At 45.9% G+C, this 24226-nt stretch overlaps 1 protein-coding gene across 1 annotated transcript in view; it reads right to left on the minus strand.

The window, feature by feature from the left end:
• Positions 1–3879: 3879 nt before the first annotated feature.
• Positions 3880–24226, minus strand: part of FBXO32 (F-box protein 32) — a 23570-nt gene continuing 3223 nt past the window's right edge. Inside the window, exons 2-9 of the mRNA XM_009881043.1 lie at positions 21243–21380; positions 19462–19511; positions 18697–18789; positions 11525–11618; positions 10445–10629; positions 6531–6713; positions 5218–5361; positions 3880–4510 (exon numbers count right to left, since the gene is read on the minus strand). Coding sequence (XP_009879345.1) covers positions 4421–4510; positions 5218–5361; positions 6531–6713; positions 10445–10629; positions 11525–11618; positions 18697–18789; positions 19462–19511; positions 21243–21380 — 977 coding nt within the window. The 3' untranslated portion in view covers positions 3880–4420. The remainder of the gene's footprint in view (positions 4511–5217; positions 5362–6530; positions 6714–10444; positions 10630–11524; positions 11619–18696; positions 18790–19461; positions 19512–21242; positions 21381–24226) is intronic.

Raw genomic sequence — 24226 nt, forward strand, 5'->3', positions numbered from 1 at the left:
CAAACCTTGTAACAGGGTGTCTTTATCAACCTGATCAGCCATCAGCTCCGCGGGGTCTGTGTTTTTGCAAACAGGCCAGCTAGGAAGAGTGGCATTTTAATTTAAAGCTATGTCTTTTTGGCAAGGTGCTGACCTATGGGGAAGCTGTGCAATGGGTTTGTAAGAACAACCCCAGAGGACAACGCTGGTTTGCTGTACCGAGCAGGAGATAAGCATGAAGCAGCACGTCTGATTTATTAGCTACATAACAGAATTTGAAATGTTCCTGCTCTAAATCAAATTTAGCTACTAAGGGCCAAGGAATTTTCTGGGCAGGAAAAGCTGGTTTAGTACCTGCATATGTTCTAGAAGGTGATAGCTTTGCAAGAATAATTGAAGTCAAACAGAAATGGGAACAAACAGTTCAAAACCTGGGGGCAATGAAAAATAATAAAAAAAGATATTCCCATATACAGAAAGTGGCAGGGTGCAATTAAATGTTTACATACAAAGCAATGTCTTCAGAGCAATATAAGTTTTCCTAATCACTTTACAAAGTAAAAGGAACTAGAAACTCCCAAAATTAAAAAAAGAAACCCAAACAATGTCAGAGGAGGTGCACACGTTTTTATGATCAAACTTTACCATACCATAGTTAGTATAAATGGCTTAAGGTACGTACAGCTGAAATTGTGCCTCTTGAAGTGGCTATCACATTAAAATGAACTCCATATACCTGCCTCTTGTAGACAGCTGAAACAAACATCTCTGGGATCTCTCCCTGCCTAAGCCCCTGCATGGATCTATTTTTCCTCTTCACAGCACCAGGTTCCACACTGTTGCACTGGTTAACACATCCTCTGAAGATAATGAGATTTCTCTGGATATGCTGGCAGGAGAAAACCCTGAAGAGAGGAAAAAACCCCTCCTTTCCTAGTATAAGAACTGATGCATGTCTAATGGAAATGCATCAACTAACTGGAAGGTGAAATTCCATTTGAAAAGAACCTTCTGTTTCCAAAGTACAAGTAAAAGCCTGTTTTCCCTTCACAACAGCTTTGCCACAATTGTCCTAAAATAAAGAGGTCCTTTTTGCACCAGAGCAGCCTTACACCATCCTGCCTGGAAGCCCCTGTTATCACAGTTGCTTTTGTTACTCTGCCATCCTCAGCCAAGCAGATGCCTTTGCACTGCTAAAATACTGATCGCTTTGTTTATAAGTGGTCAGGCCAAGGTATTTGGATGCAACAGCATTTCATGTTAAATACAAAACACGAGTATTGAATTCGCCACAATATCTCCCTGTACCAGCCACTTGAGAAAGAATGAGTCTCCCAAAGAGATCAAGGTCTTATTTGACAGTTGCTGTAGCAGGAGGGTAATGACCGAGGCAGTAACTGAATGAGGCTTATTGGGTTTCTTTTTGTTTAGTCTGTTTTGTTCTCCAGTACAGTACTTGCTTGGTTTTCTGCCGCTTTGGACACTGACAGCAATATCCCAGGACCCTGCCCCAGCAACACACAAGTGTCTGTATGTATTAACAAATCATCTTCAGCACTTTGACCCTTTAAGATCTACACAGTGCTAAGAAGCAAAAAAAAAAAAAAACAAAAAACCCAACAAAAAACCCACAACACTAATTGAAATAAGTTTTATAAATAGGAGCCTCAGTTGCACATTGTTAAGTATTTTGTCAGCAGGACCCATGCTCTCTGGGCAGAAGACACAGAATAAACTCTTTGCTTAAGACCAGTGAAGGGCTGATAGAGGCAATAGCTAGAGCTGAGACATTCCCAAATTGCAGCTGAACGCTGGGATTTTCTGTCTTGCTGTGCAGGGAATGCACTAGGCCAGATTCAAACCTGAGCTTAAAATTCACCCAGTGTCACAATCTCACAGTGGATAAGTGTCATCTGCTAAGCACGGCATCAGACTATAGGCTGAAACCCGTCAGCATTTGCTACCAAAATACCATTGCCTCTCCATCACAACAGATTGGCTCACTATGGGTGGCAGAGGCAGGACTACAAAAAAACCCAAAACCAACCACCCCAAGTAAGAGCTGGAAACAGAAGATGCCGGAGGGGCACAGGTCCTCTCACTGTTAGAAAAAGGAACTACAAGTATCTCCAAATACAGCGGCAATGCTTCACTTGCAGGTTTCTGTCCTTAATGTCCTCATTTCACTAAGCCAGATTTCATCCTCCTCTACCCGCTGCCATCAATGCAGGAATGAAAACAGAAACTGGCCTCCCTTGCTCACAAACATCCCCCCAAACAAGCGCAAGTTCATTTTTCCAAGGTAACAGCTTTTACATCACTTTCAGTTGACATGAATATGATCAGCAGGCTTATGCTTTCCACCCACAAAGTGATGGATGGGGCATCAACACCACAATAAAGCTCCCTATCCTGGATGTGTTTTCTCCTCATCTCTGGAGAGTGCCAAGGTTCTAGTCATGGCTCACAGAGCTCTGGAAAGCAAAAGCTTGGATTTGCTGCTGGAAGCCAGGAGAAGAGCAGTTCTTGCCAGCATTTTCCTGGGTTTCCTCCCCCCTTGCTCACTGCTCCATCTAGAGGCAGCTTTTTTCCCCTTTTTGTGTCTCTTCCAAGAGTATGCAAAGTGATTTAGTTTGCAAAAATGCAAATACTGTCTATTTTTTTTTAAATATAAACAGCTGCAGAAAAGTGTTGAAAGTCAGTTATAAAAATGTAAAAAAAGGAACAGAATATTTAACAATAATTAACTCAAGTAGTTCTTCCTGAATTGTCCTGAGTACTCCTCTTCCTCACAATTCTTTGTACAGTCACACACAACCCACTAAGTATTTACCCTTCTGAGGCATCCTGCTTATATCACGCACAGAGAAAGTGCTATACAGGAAATCTACTGGCAAACAGCAAAAACTTTCCACTGCAGGTTTTCAATTTGTTATATACGAGCTGGATTCCTCTAGCTCCACCGTAGGGAAAAGTGAAGCATTGTAGGCAACAGAGGAGATGGGGAGCCAGATCATGGCCACAGTGAAGTTAGGACTTTGGCCATTTACTCCACAGGACTGAAAATTTAGCTCTAGGCTAATGTTGAAAGATCCCATAAAGAACGTCAGCACTGGAAGCGAAAGGGACTAGGCTGGGTCTTTGCCATTTCCTTGGCACAGAAAAATAACCAAAGATATCAAGTGCCACATTGGAAATCCCTTGCTTACCCCAGTCCTGACTGCTTTTTTTAGGAAAATGCTGACCGATTTCTTCATGCTGTCTCGCTCTTCACCCTGAACTCCAGTAGTCTGAAATTAGACACGATGCTGCCAGTCTTCCAGTGAATAAAAACCGCATCATTTCACTACGTTCAACAGCCCAGTTCTCTCTACGTTTTATCAGCTCCAAGATGATTGACTTCACTTGACAGCAGTGGGAATACAGCGCAGTGTATATGTTGAAAAACTAGGAAAACATGGGCTTGAAGAACCAGATTCTAACCTCACTTGGTATTTCAACCAGTGCAATTAACCTAGTGGAGTTGATACAAATTTACATTGTGACATTAAATCCAGTCCTTTGTTTCTCTATAATAGAACTTCCTCCCTTTTAGATAATCTTCATCCTTGTGGCTTCTCTTTTCCCTTTTGATCAGTCTTTCATAAAACCAACAAATTAAATGAGGATGGAGTAAAGTCTTAGGTATTTCTGTGGTGCCTATCATCTAGGCATTCAAGCACTGAGTAGAGCAAGAAAACTAATGTAAAAAGGTAAGCATTAATACAAGAAAAGATGCTTACTACCACAAACATTTCCCTTTAAATCATTGTACAAAATACAAAAGTTCACATTGTACACTGGATTTTTGTTTGAAAGGTACTCAATCTATTAGAGGTAGAAAGTGGTATGGTGCGATTCTCTTTTGCGAGTAGGCTAGAGTCCTATCCTAAGTATTTCAGAATGTGTCCTTTTTAAAAACATAAAAGTATTATTAAACTTGTCACAGGGATATTTTTTCATAAATATTTTTAAAACGTCATATTTATAAATATGTATGCTAAATAAAACCAGATGGAGAAACAGTTCAACAGTCCTAGCCTCATATTGCTTTCTCTCGTTAGAAACAAACCAAAAGAGTTCTCAAATGGTTGTGGGGCAAATTCATTTTTAACTTCTAAAAACAACAAGTGAAGTTTTTTTGCCCTGTATCTTGTACTCTGATCATAAAAAAGGGACTCTGTACAACATGCTGCATTTATACACCAGTCCTATGGAAGTCTGTATTCCTTAAGTGCTGCACATCAGTGAGCAATTTCACCTTTCATCTCTGAGATCCTCTTGTTCCTTGACTCAGGAGCTTTGAACAAACATGAATATTTACACTATTTACAAATGGAGTGTCCAAGCTCAGTGGCATAAAGTGTCCTGTAAGAATCGCGTAAGCTGCGGTGACCCAAGTTCAGAACCTGAACAAGTTGATAAAGTCTTGCGGTGAAAGAGAAGTGGAGCAAGTCTCCGGGTTGTTGGCTGTGCAAGGGTGATCAGTACCCTGGGAAAGAAGAAAACAACTCCATTTAGAGAGACTGTGGAAAGGGTGCCAGAGCATCAGCCAACTTAGCGCTGCCCCTCTGCCAGACGTCCCGCTTGCAAATAGATAGAGCAGAGCCCAGAATAATATTTCTGCTCTCGCCAAAGCAGACAGCTCAGAACTGGGCTTCAGATTTTAGGGGCTACTGGCAAGTCAGGGAAAATAAAACCAGCAAAGATCCAATTCATTCTTTTCCCCTCTTCTGAAAGCAGAGAGGCTGGAGCCTACCATCAGCTATGCGAGTTTAACTCCAGAGACATGCCTTGGATATCAACACAGTGGCCAGCAGAATTTTTGTCCTGGTCTGTTTTGTAGCCATCAGCTCTTGTTCCAGCTAATCCTGCTGCCAGGACCTCCACCTCCATGTAATGGGTGGCAGGAGTTGCTGACAGCACTAAGATGATCTACTGCAGGCAGCCCTGCAGCATGCCCATCTCCCTCCCCTCTGTCCTTGATGGCCACTACTCTTGTTCAATGTAGAGAAGATGGGACCTTTGAAGCACAGAGGAGAAAGGGCCTTAATAGCTGAGGGAGGATTAAGATACAGGAAAACAGTAGGTTATGCAGGCAAAGGAACTACAGCATCCTAAAACAGCTGCAATCAGAGGAAGCACTGAGTGCCCCATGGCTCATGCCCCAGTTGAGTTTGTCCCATCAACACCTCATACCTTCCAGGAGAGGATGTGGCAGTGCCTGCACAGCTGCAGCGTGTCACCATACTGCTCCTTCCGTGGGTAACACCTTATGAGCTTAAAGTACATCTTTTTCCAATCCAGCTGTCCCTTGTCAGATAAGATTAGCCGTTTGCGAATCTGAAAGAAAAAAAAGTAATCAAAATTGTAGGAGGTAAAATAATGTGCTTTTTTTCTCTTCAACTCATGTTGTTCTCCTCTCCCTTGTGTGTCATCATTACCAGTCCCATAACAGTTCCCTTGTAACACCAAGAAAGCTCTGAATATCCGGATATAACCAGCTTCCTTATGGCAACAGCCTCACCCAATACTATTATCGGGGTCTATCCCCATTTCATGAATATTATTGTATGAAAGCCTGAAATCCTGGAAGCTATTTTATACTACTTTAGCCACTGTTTCTGGCTGGCAGGACAGTGAGCGTAGCTGCATTTAACAGTTTCAGAAGTTAAAAGTATTTTGCTTTTTCATTAACTCTAAGAGTCAGTGATTTGTCACATCAGCTTAGGAGACACCCATCTTTCTTTTAGGGTTCATTAGTTGCAGAGACTGGATTAGAATTTAATTGTTAATAGACATAACTTCCCCAAAGCCAGATCCAGAGTGAGCAAATAAAGCCAAGTCAGCAAAGAAATCTGGCACATGGTCCCTGAAGTGCAGAGGTCTGGTATAAACACCCCGGACATTCACCCATAAACACAGAGAGGGACTTTTGTTTGTTTGTTTGCTTTTAAGTTTAGAAGACCCCAGATGATTACCAGCCTGCAAAAGGCCAAAGATGTTTACACAGGTACAGCATGGATGGCAGCAGGGCTGTTTTCCACATACCGTCCTGTCACTCACGAAACAGCTCAGAGGGGATTTCTTGCTCTAAAGGGCAAGAGAGTACAACTCATCGCTCATGGACCACATCCACAGAGATTCTCTGCGAGGGTGTCAGTCCCTGGGACATCGGGGTGATTGCTGGAGCTTGCCTGCACGTTTTCCCCGCACACGTGGGGCGAGGACCAACTGCATGACTTGCAGTTGTTACCACCTGGATTAGGGTTGAAGAAGTTCACCGTATGACTAATTCCTCAGGCTCCTATTTCAGGAATCATTGCTGTGGCATTCAAAAACCCTCTACATAAATCATCTTCACAGCCGTTCTTGTGTCAGCCTGTATTATCAGCTTGCGGCACAGCCCTTAGATCCAAAAGATAGTAAAATAAGAGTGTCCTGCCCATGTGTCTTCACTTGCTAGCGGGTTACAACAAGCAACTCATGGAAGTTTGCATCCCTCCTTGTACCTGTCTGTCCGTAAAGTGGTACTGGCAGAGTTTCTTCCACAGCAGCCGGTCTTCGCTGAGCACTTGCAGGTCGGGAGCCACCTGACCGAGGCTAACCAGGTCTCTCCCATCACTCAGTCGCTGCATGATGTTCAATTGTAAACACAATGGCAGGTCTGTGAAAGTGGTTCCTTTAAAGGCAGGCTGCAAGAGACAGACAAAATTGAGCTCACAGGAAGCTGAAAAAACAAGCAATTATAGCTTGCAGTAGAGTTACTGCTTTTTAAGCATTGCTCTTCACATAGCGACTGAGACATTTAACCTTCTCCCCCAGAACAGTTTGAGATACCCTCAAGGAAGAGGACACGTATTTTTATTACAATAGTTAGAAGCAGAGTTGCAGTCCAAGGCTCCTTCTTCCCTTTTTGTCCATCCCACATCCGTACTCATGAGACTCTGCTCCCAGAAGCACCACTACCAGCTTTCACTACAGCAGGACCTTGGCTGCATCGTGGCACCAGCTATTAACTATCCAGGTCTCTCAACCATGAGGGACATCAGCATTACATCTTAAGTTCAGCCTCCTGTTACACACATTGCTGGGAATCTCATGCTCTTCTGACATGTGTTTTAGCTTATGTCATCACAGGATCCTGCTGTAACCACAGCAATGGCTGATGAGTACCCGCAGCAGGATGTTTTCCTGCATGGCTTCCCAGGTCACTGCTGGCAAGACTAACTTTTCCTGTGTGAACACTTGAAGGACCTGCCCCTTTCCCATCAGCTGCAGCTGTGGTTTTCCAGGCTCTTCAGCCACACCAAAACACATCCTAGCCCAAAGAGCCAAAAGCCACCTTCACCCCCCATCCACCTTTGCCTGGTCCACACAGGGTCCAGGACTATTTTGCAAGTCCGTATGGCAGAACAGCTTCAGGACAAATTCACCACGATGGATCAGCAGGTCCTGCACTCAGGGGAAATCCAAGGCACAGATGGGAGCAAGACATCAGCAAGGACCACAACCCGGGCTCCAGCTGCCCCCAAACCAGCCCCAGCCTTATTAAGGCAAACATCAGCTTTTCGGATTGGGCCTCAACGAAGAAACAATGTTAGACAGATGTGCCAAGTTTATCATTTACCCTGCACAGAGACGCTGCTATTTTAAGGCGCAGAGTCACAGCACCCATCTCGCAATTGGCAGAGCTATTAACCCTTTCAAACAAGAAGCACACAGATCGCCATCAGCAGGAGAACACTGCACAAGGCTGATTTTAATCATACAGCCCCATCTCCAGCAATCCCACGGCATGTGAAACTCCACAGGCACAAGAAGTATGTCTGTACCCAAACAGTTCCCACCTTCTGTGTGCCCCAGTGACCAGCCTGCCCAGACCCTGTACCCAAACAGTTCCCACCTTCCCTTCTGTGCCCCAGTGACCAGCCTGCCCAGACCACGCAGCACTGCCCAGTATCTGTAAGGACCACAGCTTTTCAACCAAGGCATCATTTTTGGCCATCTCCACGAGCAATACGGGCCTGAAACAACCTCTCCAGAAGGGGTGAACTGTCTCTGCCATCTCCAGAGGACATTTCTTTCCATGACAGCTTTAATGCTGCATGCTAAGGGTTAAGCTGCAAGCATACTGCCTGGTTACATGTAGATGCTTTCTTGGTACAATCCACAAGACCAGACTCAGCGTGCCTGCCCATCAGTGCAAACTGAGGTCATATTTTGGGGTAGGAAGAATGCACTGGAGCCTTGGATCACCTCCCGTTAATTTCCCTCACCAGCCTGGCTTTTGCATTCTCCTGCACTCTCTCCACACAGAAGCTTCACTAGGGCACAACAGGCAGCACTAAGCTCAGAGGCTCTTAGGTCAAAAAAGCCCAGAGCTTATGCTTCAGTCTTATTTCTGAAGAAACCAGTATGACTCAAGCAAATCCTTACAGGTTTTCTGAGTCAGGGCCAAAGACTTATCTGCTACCTCTTTTCCCTCAGTACTCCTTTCCAGGACTTTTCAGACATTACTTTTTTTGGAGAAAGAACACAGATTAGATCAGAGCACATCAGCATGCTGTCACTTTCTGGACAGAATTTTTTTTTTTTTTAAAGCAGCTCTAGCACCCTCAGTATTTTGCAAGTTTGGTGGGGTTTTTTTGTTGGGTTTTTTTTTTTTTAAAGAAAAAAGGTTTAGGTCTTGCTGTTGCAAGACATCCCCCCCTATTCCAGAAACACCAGAAGCATTCAGTGCACTGTAAGCAACTGGCTGCACAGAGCTGAGCTTGTTCTTCCTTCCTCTAATCTCAGCTGGTTTTGTTCTAGCTTGACCTGAAGTCATCTTCAGTGGTGTGAAATTTTTGTTTTGCAAGCTTGACATCTATTTTATTTATTTTAGAAAAGTGTCTGTAAGCCTACACGTAAGTAAGTATACATAAAAGGCAGTTCCATTCACAAGCAATATTTTGATGCGCTTTTGTCTGGACAGGCAGAGTGCTTTGAAATGCTTCTCTGTGTTTTATGAGTCCCTAAAGTAGAGGGGAAAAAACCCACATTGAACTACTGAGGTAGGTCCTGACCTGTGGTGCACTCAGGACAGCAGATCCCTGGGTGGAGCTGACCCTGGCAGTGACCAAGCGTAGTGCAGCTTTCCAGCTCACAGACCTGCTGTGCCCCAGGACCGACCCCACAGTTGGGCCAGTGCTTACCCTGCAAGGCAATGGGAGCCACAGCCCATCCAAAGAGCTCCACACCAGGAGGGACAACAGAGCTGGGGCAGAGATCGCACTCAGATAAAGTACTGCTGCTTTTGCAGCTCTTGAAACTTCCTGGGACCTTCCAGAGTTCATCTTCTGCTGTGTCCTGCTACCCACATTACTCTAACTGAAAAACTGGAAATTGTTTCCAGGTGTTCCCAGAGAACACAGCTATGTAAAATGATGGAAGCAGGCCCTTTGCAAATGCCTCTCTGGTTGACCCACCAGGGAAAAATGTGCTTTTTATAATTCCCTTTGGCCATGCCATGGTCTGCCCAAGTGGGAATTTCACAGTTCAGTTCACCGCAGAAAAGTCCTACAAGGGGCACACTAACACAGAGGTCAGCACTGGGGGAAAGTTTCAGCACTTCTGTGGAGTAAGTATCCATCCAAGGTGGGAAAAAAATAGCCTTGACACAGTTTGGAGTCACAAGCCACAGTTCTTGGGCAACTGGTTGCAGGTGTCCCTGCTTGAGCAGCGGGGGTTGGACTAGATAACCTCCAGAGACCCCTTCAACCTCAACCCTTCTGTGAAGTGAAGTAAGTTCAGATTTGATTCCCATGCAAAGCCAGGTTAGGAATCTATCAACTCATACATCTCTTTCCCATCCCCACAGACACTGTTGAAAAAACAGATGTTGTGAAAGCAGGACTCGTCCGGCTGGAACGGGCAGCTCCAGACTACTGGAAGAATCGTTGATATTTTCAGCCAGGAAGCATGAAGTTATGCAGCTATTTGGAAATTTGCATTTAATTCACAGATTAAACAAATCTAAAAACCTCAACTATCTGATAAACAAGTTTTGAAGGCAATTCCTCAGTTTGAGAAAGACCGAGTTGACTTTTCATATTGAGGCCTAATCTCTGAAGAATCTCAAGAGGGGGAGATGGTTTCCTGCCCAGCTCTGCTTGCACAGCACTTCATGGCCATTAAGGAGTCAAGCCACAGTCCGTGACCAGTAACAGCAAGCATGATCCTGGGCTGTGTATGTTGAGTTTGAGTTAAGGGACACAAGTAATGCTAGGAATGCACCCAGTTATTTTGGCAACTCCAGGTCCCTCCCCAGCACTGTGCTTGCATTGGGAGTACAGTGGGATGCAGTCACCCAAATGACAGCTGCTACATGAGAAGGTTTCACGAAGGAGCCACATTATTATTAGCTTTCAGGATTTGTGCTTACCCTGGTGATCTGAATGTTGTTCAGTTGCTGCTGCCAGTGGAGAATACTCTCCATTCTGTGCACCCACATGTTGATGTTTCCAACCAGGACAGACTTGCCAACCCGTTGAACTAATGTGCAGAGCGATGTGTAGAGGGTCTGCAGCAATTCCCGTATTAGCCTGATGTTCTGCTGATCTTCGAGGACTTTGGAAGAACAGGAAAGGTTAAAAATGGAAACTGCAGAAGTCCTTTTCTGAATCGACATGTTTTTCAGGCAAGTCAAGTTATCTGCTATAATCTCACAGGCTGAGAGAGGCAGCCTGCACTTTTCTTTTTGGAGGAAAGCACTTAAACATTAGCCAGGCACAGCAGGTTAGACAGCAGATGGAAAGAGATCCTCCCAGGATAAGCAGATGAGATATCTGCCCTTTCTGCAGCACTTCCCATTTCCAGCCATTGGCAACCAGCCAGTTTTCCCCTCCGATATGTGCAAGATGTTATCTATGTGCACCTCTTCCCTATCTACCCCAGCTGATGTGCAGGGAGACAGCTCAGGATCTCCTTTCTCATTATGTAGACACACACTAACAAGGTGCTCTCAATTCCCAGGCTTCAGCCAGAGCTAAAGCATCAGGGAGGGAAGTGCCACATCTCAACCACAATTCAGCCCTCCGCAGCAAGTGAAGACAGCCCTCGAGCTTTCCTTTCCTCTGGAGCAGTGGGAGCACTTGATGATACACCAAACTGGTGACAAGGTGGCACCAGAGACTGCAGATGTGCCAGGCTGGGGGCAGAAGCAGCCATCTCTTCTGCAGTCAGAAACAGGACTCAGTAAGACGCAGAAGGGGTGGTAGCAAGGAAAGTTACAGAAGGAGGCATCACCTCTCAGATACCTATGAGAACACAGACATTTCTCCCCACTCCCCCTACCCTCAGCACAGCCCTTCACCAAGGGAAAGTGGAACTGCTCTACAGAAGTAAGCAGTGGTGCTCCTCTTCACCCGTCTTGCATCGACTATTCTCGAGGATGTGGTTCACATGGAATACAACAGATTAAATCACACTACTCCTCCTCCCCCTCACTGTTTCCGCTTCTTACCTTTCTGCACCACTTTTTCCAAAATGTTCATGTAGTTTTTCTGGGCAATGCCACTCAGTGACGTCAGCTGAGACTTTGCTATCAGCTCCAACAGCTGTGGATAAAAATAGAAGTTTCAAGCCTTAGAGCACAGAGATACCTTTCTAATCTTGACTCCTGGTCACATGACACAGCAAAACAGTCCAGAGACTTGTTTGCTGCTTGAAAATAAAAGGGAGACAGAACGACAGAGCAAACTAATGCAAAGGGGGAGGAGAGCTGAGGCCAAATAATTAAACCCACATCGAAAGGGGTGGGGGGTAGGGGAAAGACATTCTAATGATCTTCAAGTGGAGAAGAAACTTGATTTCATGGTTCCAAGATGCAGAGAAACCACAGAGCAGTGCTCAGACTGACAGCCTCTATTCACACCAAGGGAACAACGAACAGCCAACGTCACCGTCCTTCACTGGGACATAAACAAGTAGTGTCATTAGGGAACACGAGCAAATGCCTGTTTGGATGGGAATATTATTGATGGGGCATTAATGAGAATCAGACTCCACAATTTACGTCAAACTCCTGGGTTGCATGGGTTTTGTCGGAGTGCTGTCGCCACGACAGAAAGGTTAAGCACTATATTGAAAACAAATACTTCCCCCAAAACCCCTGTTCCCCCAAGATTTCCTCCTCTCTGTTCAGCTCTTACAGCTGCAACACCAAACCACCTTTCCCTGTTTGTCCTGTTTACTTGTTAACCTCCCCTAATGGAAATCTCGCTTTTACTTTTGATTTGGATTTGCTTCCCATCGCTGACCCCCTGACTCATGTACAAACCAAATGCTTGTACATGAGTACAAATTTGGGCTGCAGTTGCTAAAGGAAGCATTTCCCACAGGGAAGATGCCCTCTCCTCCCCGGCTCTGTACCACCACAAAAGCAGCTGTGGAAGTTTCCTACAGATCATGCTCTGCAGAACATGTGGCCTGTGATCTTCCAAGCCTTCCTCCCTTCCCCCAGCATTATATAAATACACAGACTGTCCACGTGTCAGTCCATTTGTTTTGGATGTACATAGCCTTCTGTTTTAATTTAGAAAGGAAAGGAAAAACCTTTTATGCTACAAATCAATCAACACGTTACCACATGACTAGCTTATTAATCCTTTATCATCTGCAGCTACAGTATCCCATTGCTGGCACTGCAGAGAGCCCAGAGAAGGTGCAACTACTTGTGTCAAGTAACTAAGATGGCTTTTGACAAGACTCGATAAGTCATGAGCTGAACTGTTTGCCCCACTGTAAGAATGACAGGAATGTATCCAAAAAGTCACCGGCAGCTTGCCATGAAGCGCGGAGCTCAGGGAGAGGTATTACTGCAGTCATTCGTCTGCTCCGCTCATCTCAGGCGCTGGCATGTGACTGCCAGTTCGGAGCAGTGAGGTCGCCTAGAGTGACCGATCTCTTCTTCCGTTTAATTTCCAGGCCAATACCATCATCAGATGGCTTCGAGTTTACATTCTATTAATATCTTGCACCTTGCATGACCGAAAGAAAACAAGATGAAAACAGACCTGCACTAACTCCTGTGAAGTGCAGGCTGCCTGTTCTCTTGGCTCATTTGAGGGAAACAAGAGATGCAGGAGAGTTGGGTAGTATTTGGTACATAGGCATCAGCAGATCTTCTTGCTATATCAGCTAAACTGAGACCACAAGGACTAGATACTTTTAAAAACAAAGCAGTTCGCAAGATATTTGGAAAGTTTTAAAACCTGTCTTTTCTTCATTTCATTGAATACTGGAAGAAATAAAAAAGTCAGTGTCCCAGAGTAGTATGTAATACTTTGCTTACGCTGAACTATTTAGCCTTCAGACCTTTGATTGTAGCAATCAACTTGCCAGACTCCATCTGTACATTAGCCACACATGTACCCAGATCAGCCCTTCTGTGCATAAACAACTGCTGTCTCCAGATTGCACCATTCTGGAACTGGCACAGAAACAGCTTCCTCCAGGCTGGGTGTTAGCAATGTTGTGCCCGTTACTGAAAACGCCAAAATGCACCCAGTGATAAGCGTCACGTAATGCAATACCGTAAGAGCTAGATGCTAGGGACATTCTTAAGAGGCACAAAGATAAAATCTCAGTTCCTTGAAGAATGCTAAATTGGTACAAAATTAATTTAGCCAAAGGAACAGATTCAAATTTGCCTTGTCTGTGTTTATTAAGGTTCAATTTATGTTCAGTGAACCAGCTCAGATATCATGTGTCACCTCCCTTCCCCTGCAGCAATAAACACAAGATGAAATTCCATATGAAAACTATGTTGTGAATACTTCTAGGACTGCTCCGCTCCCCAGGGACCGCTGGCTGAAGTGACTGGCTAGCCCTCCAAATCAAGACTTTTTTTTTTTTTTCCTTTTTCTGTGCCAATGTAATACACAAAAAACAAGTAAGCAACACAGTTCATCCGTGCCCCACATGCTCCAGTGCATTGAGGGTCTTTTAGTGTTGGCACAGACCCAGCAAGGTATGGTCTCGGTTAATGGACTGCCAAATTGATTTATTTTTTTTATAATGCTGTAGATGCCAATGTTGCCACATGCGTAATACAGACTAAAAGCAGACTGATGAATTCAGATTAATGCTGAGTAGGGTAAAAAGGCTGGAGAGCTGCAAGCATGTGTTATGATGTGGTTGCATTAAGTCCAGCCCACGCTCAACTGAGAGGGACAGATGGTAGGAGAGAGTGCACAGGGAAAGGTTAAGAGCAATTTTAAAAGGCCTGCTTTTCCAAAACACCAAGTGATTGCATTCCGGCTGATTTTAGTTGGAGCTGGGAAGTCTGCAACACCTCCAGAAAACAAAGCATTAGGTCCCAATTCATTCTGAACTCCTAGGAAGTTGAAAAGGGTGACCTGGTAGCTTCCCCCTGGAAAATCCCTCCTACTGCCCCACCCCTATTCTGTTTGCTCTCAGGGGTCTGCAAGAGCCAAGGAGAAAAGGCAAGAGATGCAGAGAGTTATTCTGAAGCTGCTGCAAAGCTGGCATCTTCCACAGCAGGGCAATAACCTGCTCGCTTCCCCATGAGTGTGATGGACTCCTGCTCAAACCCCACTAGCAGTCGGTGCAATGAGCCCCTTAGCTCCAGGAGCAGAGCAGGTCCTCCTCCCATAAGCACAAGGGAAAAAAAAAAACCCAAAACAACAAAAAACAACCAACAAGTAAACAAAAAAACTGCCATGTGGCAGGGAACAAGGACCCCTGTTCCAGGGCCATGAAAGCATGCTGCCCTGCACCCGTGACTGCTGTGCACAGCATTGCTTAGACCTGCTCCAGCCAGCTGGTACTTCTGCCACTGTCTCGGTTCAACCCTGGGGTGCATGAGCAATCCATACCCCAAATAACCCACAGCTAGGGGCTTACAGCACACAGAGCCAAAAATTCCTCAGCAGGCCCACTGCGCCGAGCAGGAGGGTGTGACCTTGCCTCAAGAAGGGAAATGCTTTGTAATAATTAAAATGACAAGTATCAAATTACTGAAGTGTAAATCCACCTTTGAATGCCCACAACCAGCTATAGGGAAGCTGGACTGCATGCTGTGGGGATCCATAAGCTCCTCCTGGTTGGGGATGTGGCTCCTCACATCCGGACTGCTTAAACAAATGCATTGCAATGAAAAATTCCTCGTCCAGCTCCCCCCACCCCCCCTTGCTCTCACAACCCTTCACTTCATTCACTTCGCATGGCTGAAATGTCACATTGGCGTTGAGCTGGGAGGTAGAGCAAGAGCAAGGCGAGTTATAATGATTTACAGTGCAGGTGCTGACAGACCTCCATGAGACAGCATCGGGCTGATACTCTTTCAGCACAGCATAAATCCAGGACTCCTGGAGCTAACTGCTATAAAAACTTAAGAAACAAATTTAAGAGACTGCTTCAGCAGGCTGCATGCTATCTAGATCATATTATTCCAGAAGAGCTGCGCCCATGCAGCTTAACCTGACCTCAGTTTTTATGATCAGAAACAGCACCTTCCCTGGAGACATTACTACACAATCATCATATGACAAATCTTCCTGAAGGAAGCAGCCTGCAAAACCTCACTGTCATCTGAACAGAGTGTTCCCAAAGGAGAACCAACAACTTCTGGGCTGCAGGCACTTTTGTCTCTGCTCATATTACTTATGCTTACAGAACACTTCCAGTCTTTTCATTAAATCTGTAAGACCTGAAAAATTAGGACTGCTTCAAGACCAACAACAGTTTGGGTCCTTTAGGTCGATCACACACTTCTTTACTAGCTCTAAAAAGGAGTATTGTCCTGTGACACATAGGCAGATGCTACAGTTCAAGCGATCTGCAAGGACCAGGTCACGGCACCAATACTGATACTTAGCACTTGCAGCGTTGTATCAGCAGACTGTGAAGATAAGATTGATGTCGGAGGAAAATTTCTTCAGTTACATGAACTGTCTACAGCTGATGGTATTTGCCCACTGATGTCGGAGGAAAATTTCTTCTGCTTCAGTTACATGAACTCACTGTCTACAGCTGATGGTATTTGCCCACGAAAAATACCTGCCAAGCTTCTTGCAGCTCCTCTACCTCCCTTGAAGGGGGTGCCCATTTTGTCAGCGCACCATTAGGAACTCCAAGAACTTAGTTTGGGTATATCTTAAGCAGCAGACACTTCTGTACAACAAAAAAAATCAGCACTGAAAACACTGTAGCACTCAAGTTCAGAGAAATTCAGAAATGAGTGCTTTGAGAAGGCAAGCCGATGTTCAGCCTGAAGGCGCATTTTGCCACCAGCAGTGACATAGCTTATTTCTCTATAGGGTACGTTCGGGTGTAGCCAGCAGAATCCCAAGCCTGCAGCAGTTTCTCTCCTTTCTTCCCCTACAGACATCCTCATATTCTCTCCCCCAGCCTCCAACTCTAAACTTCCCTCCTTGGAAAGCATTTGCTTGATGAACTAAGTAGTGTGACATTAATCAGATACCCTGAGCAGCGGGTGGAACTAGAGAGAACAAGGAGAGGGAGGGAAGGGAAAAATGCTTTGCCTGCCAACGTTCAAGGCATTTTCCATGTGACAGATTGCTCATCTGTGTGCTCTAGGAGGCCTGCAATTTGCAAAGGACCATAAACAAGATCCACATCTAGGCAGAGCTTTTCGTAAGTAAATCTGGCACATAAGGCATTTTATGAGCTACTATCCACCGGAGACTTGGCCGATACAAGCCTTTCATTTTAAAAAGTCAGTTTTATATTTGATCCATGGTACCAGGTTTAATATCTTCTTTAATCTGCCAAACCACAAGTCAGCCTCAATTAGAAAGCTTCATACTTCTCAGTAGTGCTGTATCCTTAACACTACTCAGGGGGGAAAGCTACTCTTAAAAGCTCAAAAGAAGTAATTTGTAGAAACAAGGACACCTGCTGACTTCCATACAGAACACTGCTATTTTGGATACACAGCAGATTTGGGATGCTTTTATGAAGCCCTCATGGGGAAAAAGGGGGAAGAAGGTCAGCCTGAACCTCCCCACCAGACCACACCAATTCCACTGAAATTTGAGTTTGCTCTTCAAAAAATGTAATGGGACTTCTGCTCAATCATTGCAGTCCCATGAGAGACACCCATCGCATTGGGCTGAGCAGCAGAAGCCCATCACATGGCACAGCTTGATCTGAGGCCACACTTAGCAGAGGTCTTTGGAGTTCTTCGGAGTTCTTCGTTGTCATAAGACAAAAAGTCTGTCAAAGGGATCTCTGGAGCACCATATAAAAGTTTTATTTTCCTCCTTTATTTTTGACTAAAGGGTTATAGCCTTAGCATGAACCGTTCCTCCCACAATAATCTCCCAAAAGATGACATGGCTGTGTGTATATATATCCCGTATCAGAAAACACTGAGTACCTCAGCACTGGTGAGCACCACCTCTGCACAAGCAGGAAAACAAGTTGTCCCAGGATCAGCAGAGCTAGGACAGCCTGAGTTTCCATGGACTTGTATTCCACTTTTTCTCCCACAGCATCCCTGCTCACTGCCACCACCCCTGCAGTGGGACATCCAAGTGATTGCCAGTGCCCTTTCTGCACAGGAGGCTGGTAGTCACCCCCAATGCCTCTACCCTTCTCAGGGGGACAGAAATTTTCACAGGCTCCCTGTCACCTAGACGACAGGTGAACAAACCAAGGTGAACCTGTGAGATCATTTCTTCCTTAGACACTTTTCATGACATTTGACTCAAAGGGAAAGCAATACCAATGCTGCTTGCTCCAGAACCTAAAACCTGAACAGCTGGTGCCTCACCAGTGATCAAGTGCTGATGAGATATGAAAAGGAGCTGTTTATAAACAGCCTCAAGTTAATAACAGATTTTTTTTAAGCTTACTGAATTCCAAGCCTTGATAAGCATTCTGAAATTGGAGATCAATTTGCAGATCACATGCACATAAACATAAAAGCACCTGCAGCCCTTGGGACAGTAGCTCCCCCAACCACTACCACCCCCCCTTGGCCACCCCAACCGAAAAAAGGTCTCAATCTGTTATGCAAAGCCAGAGCGTGGGGAACCTGGGGCTGATGACTCCTTCCTACCAACTAATGGTGTCAGGGCTAACCAAATGCTTCCACTACTAAAACCACTGCCAGTCACAGGATTAACAACAACCAGCCCATCCTCTCATTCCCAAAACACTCGGTTCCCTGGAGTCTCTCCTCTATCACTCCAAAAGAGACAAAGCTCCAGAGCCCTTGTGGAGCTGGAATCTTCTGTTCAAAGAAGTCTCCACTGCCCTATGGTCCTTGCAGAGAGCTCATGGTCTTTTTGGGGCTACAGGAATCTTAGAAGCTGAACTGAGAACTCAGGAATTAGAAGCTAAGTTTTCTGTGTTTCAGAGGTGAATTTTACAAATGAAAAGCAGTAGGAATGCTAGGCTAAGGAGAGCCCATCATCTACATTACTACTACCACCTCCCTCCCTCTTCATTTTAACAGATCAAAGAGGAGGTTTTGGGCATCTATCCACGCAACTTCCATCAGTTACTTCATGCAGCAAAGCCCAACACCCCCAACTTGCATGCCTGGACCTCTTTTCATTGCCAGTGCTTCCTATCACCCAACTGGTGCTCCATTCAGAGCCTCCACCACCATCACAGCAAAATAAACCCTGGCTTTCCACTCACCCTCACAACATAGTTGAACCGCCTGGAGTCCAGGATAGCACTGGAGAAGTCAAGTCGGTTGAAGGCTTCTCCCAAGGTGCAGTAACCATGGCGCTGAGAAGAGAAAAACAGTCTGGATCATGTTTTGGCAGACATGAGTCCAGACAGCACCAGGAAGACGTGACCGAGGGCAACTCAATTTAGCAAGCTAACGGGTACAAACCATGGGACCAGTGCACAGCTGGAGAAGGCAGGCCTGTCTCCTGCAGAGCTGCACTTATTGACGTCAAGAGTGGGCATGGCCCAGTGTGGATTATGGTAGTTTCCCAAGAATGACCCGAGCTCTGCTCATGACCCATGAGTTCATGGGTGAGAATGCACCACGCATTCCCGGGGTTCAATATATAGTGCGAGTTCAGAGCAGTCTCGTACAGCCGCTTCTCTCCATGAGTGCAAGCGAGCCGTTATGATGAATTCCAATGATTTTCCATGTTAGGACTGTACTGGGTGAAAGCCAAGAACAGTATTATGGCTTGGTCTGCAAATGGCTGGTTTTTTTTTTTTAACTGAGGGAAGCAAACAAGTCATATTTTAAACACATGTACAGAGCCTTGTACAGCAAGCCCTCATTCCCTGATTGGGGCTTAAAATCATTACTGAAATTCCAACCACAAGCCAGATCTTCCACTTATCTCGTAAGAGCTTCTGATTTATATCACCACAGGATCTTCCACTGCTTGGAAAAAACAGTAGAAAAGGAAACAAAAAACCTATGGAGGCACTCACCTCTTTTGTGCTCCCCTTGTGAACATAGATCCACTTCTCCTGGTGGAAATCTGTTTGGACAAAGACATTTTGCTGAATTAACTTTCCACCTCGAAGAGGTCTAGATCTCTGTTCTGCTCATAACACTCACTGCCCTTTCAGTGCAAATGAAGTTATTTTGTGTTTACAACACCATGCTTGAAACCAAAACTAGCTACTCACTGAGTCGCTGTGTTTCCATACTGCTTCATTTGAGACTGCAGCCCTGAGCCTTAGAAAGGGCTTCTGTTTCAGTGACACAGCTCAAGACTGTAAATGTTTAATCTGCCAGCCACAGATATACCATAGCACCTCCTCTTCTTTGGTCCCAGACAGTAAGTGTGGCTGACAGCCAGGTTTTGTTGTTATTGATTTTATTAACTATTCATTACCTTGGTTACAGGCTTGGGATTGAATGTCAAATTTGAAGTTGAGCAAAAATGTCATGAGACACCAGGCATGTGGGAGAGAGCTTTTAGCAATGAGGTCAGGCTCAGAGGAGCATGCTTGTGCTTGCAGCTAACTTGCTAAAAAAGAAAAAAACTATTTGGGACCAAAATTTTCCTATTTCTAACAGCCCCTCCCTTCTCTCAGAAGTGGGAGTTGTCCCATCCACTCCCCAAAATAGCTTCCCTGTACCCACCACATGCTGCTAACTCTGTTTGCAGAAGAGCCCTTGCTGCAACAGCAGTTGTGCAGCTCAATCCTTCTCCCATCCCATTCTCACATGGGCTCTTGACCCTTCTTCCACCACATACTGGCAATTCAACAGCTAGCGTGAGTAAGAAAGAATTCTTCTCCCCATCCTGCTAGACTCCCTTCCTTAAAGGAAATACTGTGCTCCTTTTTCCACCTAAGGATGAAGCGATGTACTCCTGCCTGGTACTGTGAGCCCAAGGACAAACCCCATCTCAGTTACAGGCACGCAGACCCAGCATCAGGCCCTTTTAAATAGTAGGTCAGAGCAGAACCCAGCCAAAAACTGTCATGGTAACATTTGTTTGTTCAGAGAACCGAATGCACAGAGGGGCCAGATTTTGGCATCAGTTTCCAAAATCCTGGGGGATGCACAATGAGCTAATAGTAGTGTGGGAATTGTAACTCATTTCCTCTGTGTATGTTTACATTTGTAGCCTTCACATCTAACTCCCGTACCTATCTTGCAATCAGACCAAGGCAGACCTTGCTGTCCCTGCGGGCTCCCCCGAGTCCTCTGACAGCGCACCATCTGAGACCCTGGCTGCTTGCTGTGCGTACAGAAAGACTTCAAACCTTCCATTGTTTTGAGCAAGCTGAAATCTTACTTCATTTTTCATGCACTCCGCGCACAGAGATAGGATCAAAGCTCACATTCAGGCTTGTAGCCTCCAGTAATGTAGATTAGTACTCAACATGCATATGGAAGGAAGAATAAATTTAGCCTGTTGTGCACACGGAAGTCTACAGGGGGAAAAAAAAAAACCTGGAACTGGTTCATTTGAATGTACCATAGGAAAAAATTACCCTCCCTCTGACAAACACAAATGACAAAAATTTGAACACAACAAGCACAACTCCTCAGAGCAGGGATTACTAACAGGGGCATAAATCTTCACATTAAACTGTATCCAAGTACTCTACTTAAGTCAAACACAGGCGCAAAGCCCTTTGAGATACTCTGGAAGACTCTTCATGCACTGTGCAAAAAAACCATAGATATGGAGCATTTTCCATTCTCCTGCAGCAACTTTTATTAAAAAAAAAAGTCCAAATAGACATCTTACATTGGGTCTTGGCTTTGTTATTCAGCAGGTCTTTTTTTCTCTTCTTGGCAGCAACATCATAGTTCAGGCTGTTGAAGAGATTCTCTTTGTTGTGATCATCCCTTTTACAAAAGCTGTGAATGACACAAAGCAAGGATTCTGTTTATTTCTGCAGGCTGCTGAACACTATTTTTCCTGCAAGGAGAGAAAAATACACAGGTTTTCATTGTGAGCTCCAAAGCTGCCACCTTGCAGGCTGCTCTTGAGAAGTCTGCATGCAGTTTTTGCATCCAGCAATGGTATTTTTAAATGAGCCTCCGGTGCCTTGTTTCTGCGCTAGCTAAGATACCCCTAACAGAAAGGAGCAGGTAATGTAGATTGCACAGTTGGTGCTGGGACACTGTTGGGCAGTATTCTTTTCCTCCCTTTAACCTGTTTCTGTCTTTAACACCATATCCTCCTACTGTAGGTGGTAGATTCCTCCGAGCCAGTCAGACTTCTATGGACATCTGTGATGACATATATATGCACTCAAAATATTTATTAACAAAAGAGTCCCTACAAAACATTCTTTCAAGCTTACAGGAAAAGCTCAGCTGAGGTTCAGACTTGGCTGGTGATTTTCCAAACCCCACATAGTAGTGACTACACAAATTAACAGCTCTCGTCCAAGACTGCCCATCTTCTGCTTTTGCTGGAGCTCTGCTGTAACTATATTATTAGGGAAGGGAGCTCTAACCCCTTATTTTCTTCGAGGGCAATGAAAGACTATCTACAAAGAGGCTGTGCATTAACATCTCCACGTTCTGCAGACCTGCAAATCAGCAGATCCAAGCAGCAATATGAAACTTAGAAGGCCCTGGGCAGCCACAGCACTGCAGCGCAGATCCCTGAGGGTAACAGGGGAAAACAGCATCCACCAGAAGCTCTGGGCAGAGCCCCCCATGCACACAGCATGCTGCCCAGAGCTGTGGGGATGCCTCATAGGTGCTAGGGAGAAGACAGGCAATGCACCTGGGAGAACAGAAGAGAGAGCTGCCCCCACTGCTCAGGCATCTCGCAAGGGATGGGAGATGGCTGTCTGCAAGTCTAAATTCAAAGAAAGGTGCCAGGGACCTCACTGCTCCTCTCAGCTGCTGTGGCTGGGACACCCCCAGAGCTTTGGCAGGCATTGAAACGTGCTGCTGCTCACAGCACTGGGACAAGCTTCCTCTGTGACAGCCACAAGGACCCCTATGCAGCCAGGCTGCTTCCTCTACAGACCTCATGTTTACACCATTTAGCCTCAAAAAAAATAATGCGAGCACCATACCAACTCGCACCTCCTGCAAAGGAGTGGAACCTGCATGACAAGGCTCCTTGTTTCCCCCTACTGATAAACAGGATCACCATCCCAGGCCCACAGCCAGGAGAGGGAGGTTTGCTCTCCATCAGCAGGGCCACGCACAAGTCAAGTGACCAAGTCAGAGTTTCAGACCCATGAAGCACCCAGACCTCCTCCAGCAGGGTTCAGATGGGTGTTCTGGTTTGGACACCTGCATGTGGACCCAGAGGTGGAAGAAACCTCCCCCAGGCTCAGGACATAGGCTTCACCGCAAGCCTTGAAGGGGGCACCATGGCTGCAGGGAAAGCACAGCTTCTGCAGGCTTCGCTTCGACACTGCAGATGGGGAACAGCAGCAGCGACACAGGTGGACAGTATTCACAGCAACAACAGCTCAGGAGAACCAGACTCTTCTACCAGCAGGAGCTGGGTCAGAAGAACCTACACCTGGGAGCACAACATCTCAGCTGCACATCTCCCCCATCCACACAGCTTTCTCATGGGGAGACCAAAACCCAAGAACAGAGTATGGCAGTAAGGAAGAAGCAGTTGCGAGATGTTCAAGCTTATATTTTATCAGGGTTGACACAAAATCAATAACGGGCTGGGTTAACATGCCCCACACAGTGGCAGAATCCAAGCCCAACAGCACAAGACAGATCTGCTTTAAATCTTACATGTCAACAGCACACCCTTGACTGTTGACTTCCTCTTGGATGACTGTAATCTGAAACTTTGTAACAGTGATGGATGAGTTCCAGTATGCGAGGCAGGTTATTCCCCTGTTTATGTACTGCCAGATTTCCACATGCTCCTCCAAGGCATCTTGACAGGCTGAACAGTTGGGCACCAAGACCTGGCTCTGCACTCTGTCCAGAGCCAGTATGTCACCCCCACACTTTTTAATGGGAAAAGGGATGTGTAAACCCATGCCAGACTCGGCGTTCCCAACACAATCATATTACCACCAGCCAGACGTTCTTCTATCTATTTAGAAATCAGATGCTTTGGATTCTGAACTTGATTTTTATTTACAGTGTGCATAAAAAGGCAAGCAATAGAGACCTGCTATATAAACCTCCTTGCACAGCCGCATCTCAGCCGGGGCTCACCGTGAATCCCTGTTTGCTCGGAGTCCCTTTGTCCTGGACACTCCTGACCCATCCCTCAGCCCGGCGGCAGCAAACCCAGGCCTGACTGCGCACAGCTGAAAACAAGCCGCAGCTCTGCGAGAAAAGTTTGGTTTTGACAGGAGCGCTCTGGCCAGGGCCCATTACACCCACGCTGCTGCAGAAGCTTCCTGCCCGCCGCGACGCAGCAGCTCCGCGGCGCTTCACCATCTTGGGGGTTTTGTTGTTGTTTGGGAACCAGATTAGTCAAGCGGCACGTCAGGTACATTACTCACAGTCTGGGGAAGATTTATGGCTTCAGCCACATCAGCCTTCTCCAGCCCGAGAGTCCGGCTGCCCGAGGCAGGGCTGTTTTGGGTGGGAGGGGAAAAGGAGGAGGAAGAGGGGAGACCCCTCCGGGACTCCACCAGGGCCCCCCCAGCGACGGGCACACTGCCCAGGCCGCGCGGCAGCGACTGTTTTCACCTTTTCCTCGCTTTTCCACCCCATCCCGCAGCCGTTGGGACGGCCCCGGCCGCTTCGGGAGGGACAGCCGCCTCCCTGCCCCGGCGG

Source organism: Charadrius vociferus, unplaced genomic scaffold (genome assembly GCF_000708025.1).
Source record: "Charadrius vociferus isolate BGI_N301 unplaced genomic scaffold, ASM70802v2 scaffold2, whole genome shotgun sequence".
In the NCBI taxonomy this organism is placed as follows: domain Eukaryota; kingdom Metazoa; phylum Chordata; class Aves; order Charadriiformes; family Charadriidae; genus Charadrius; species Charadrius vociferus.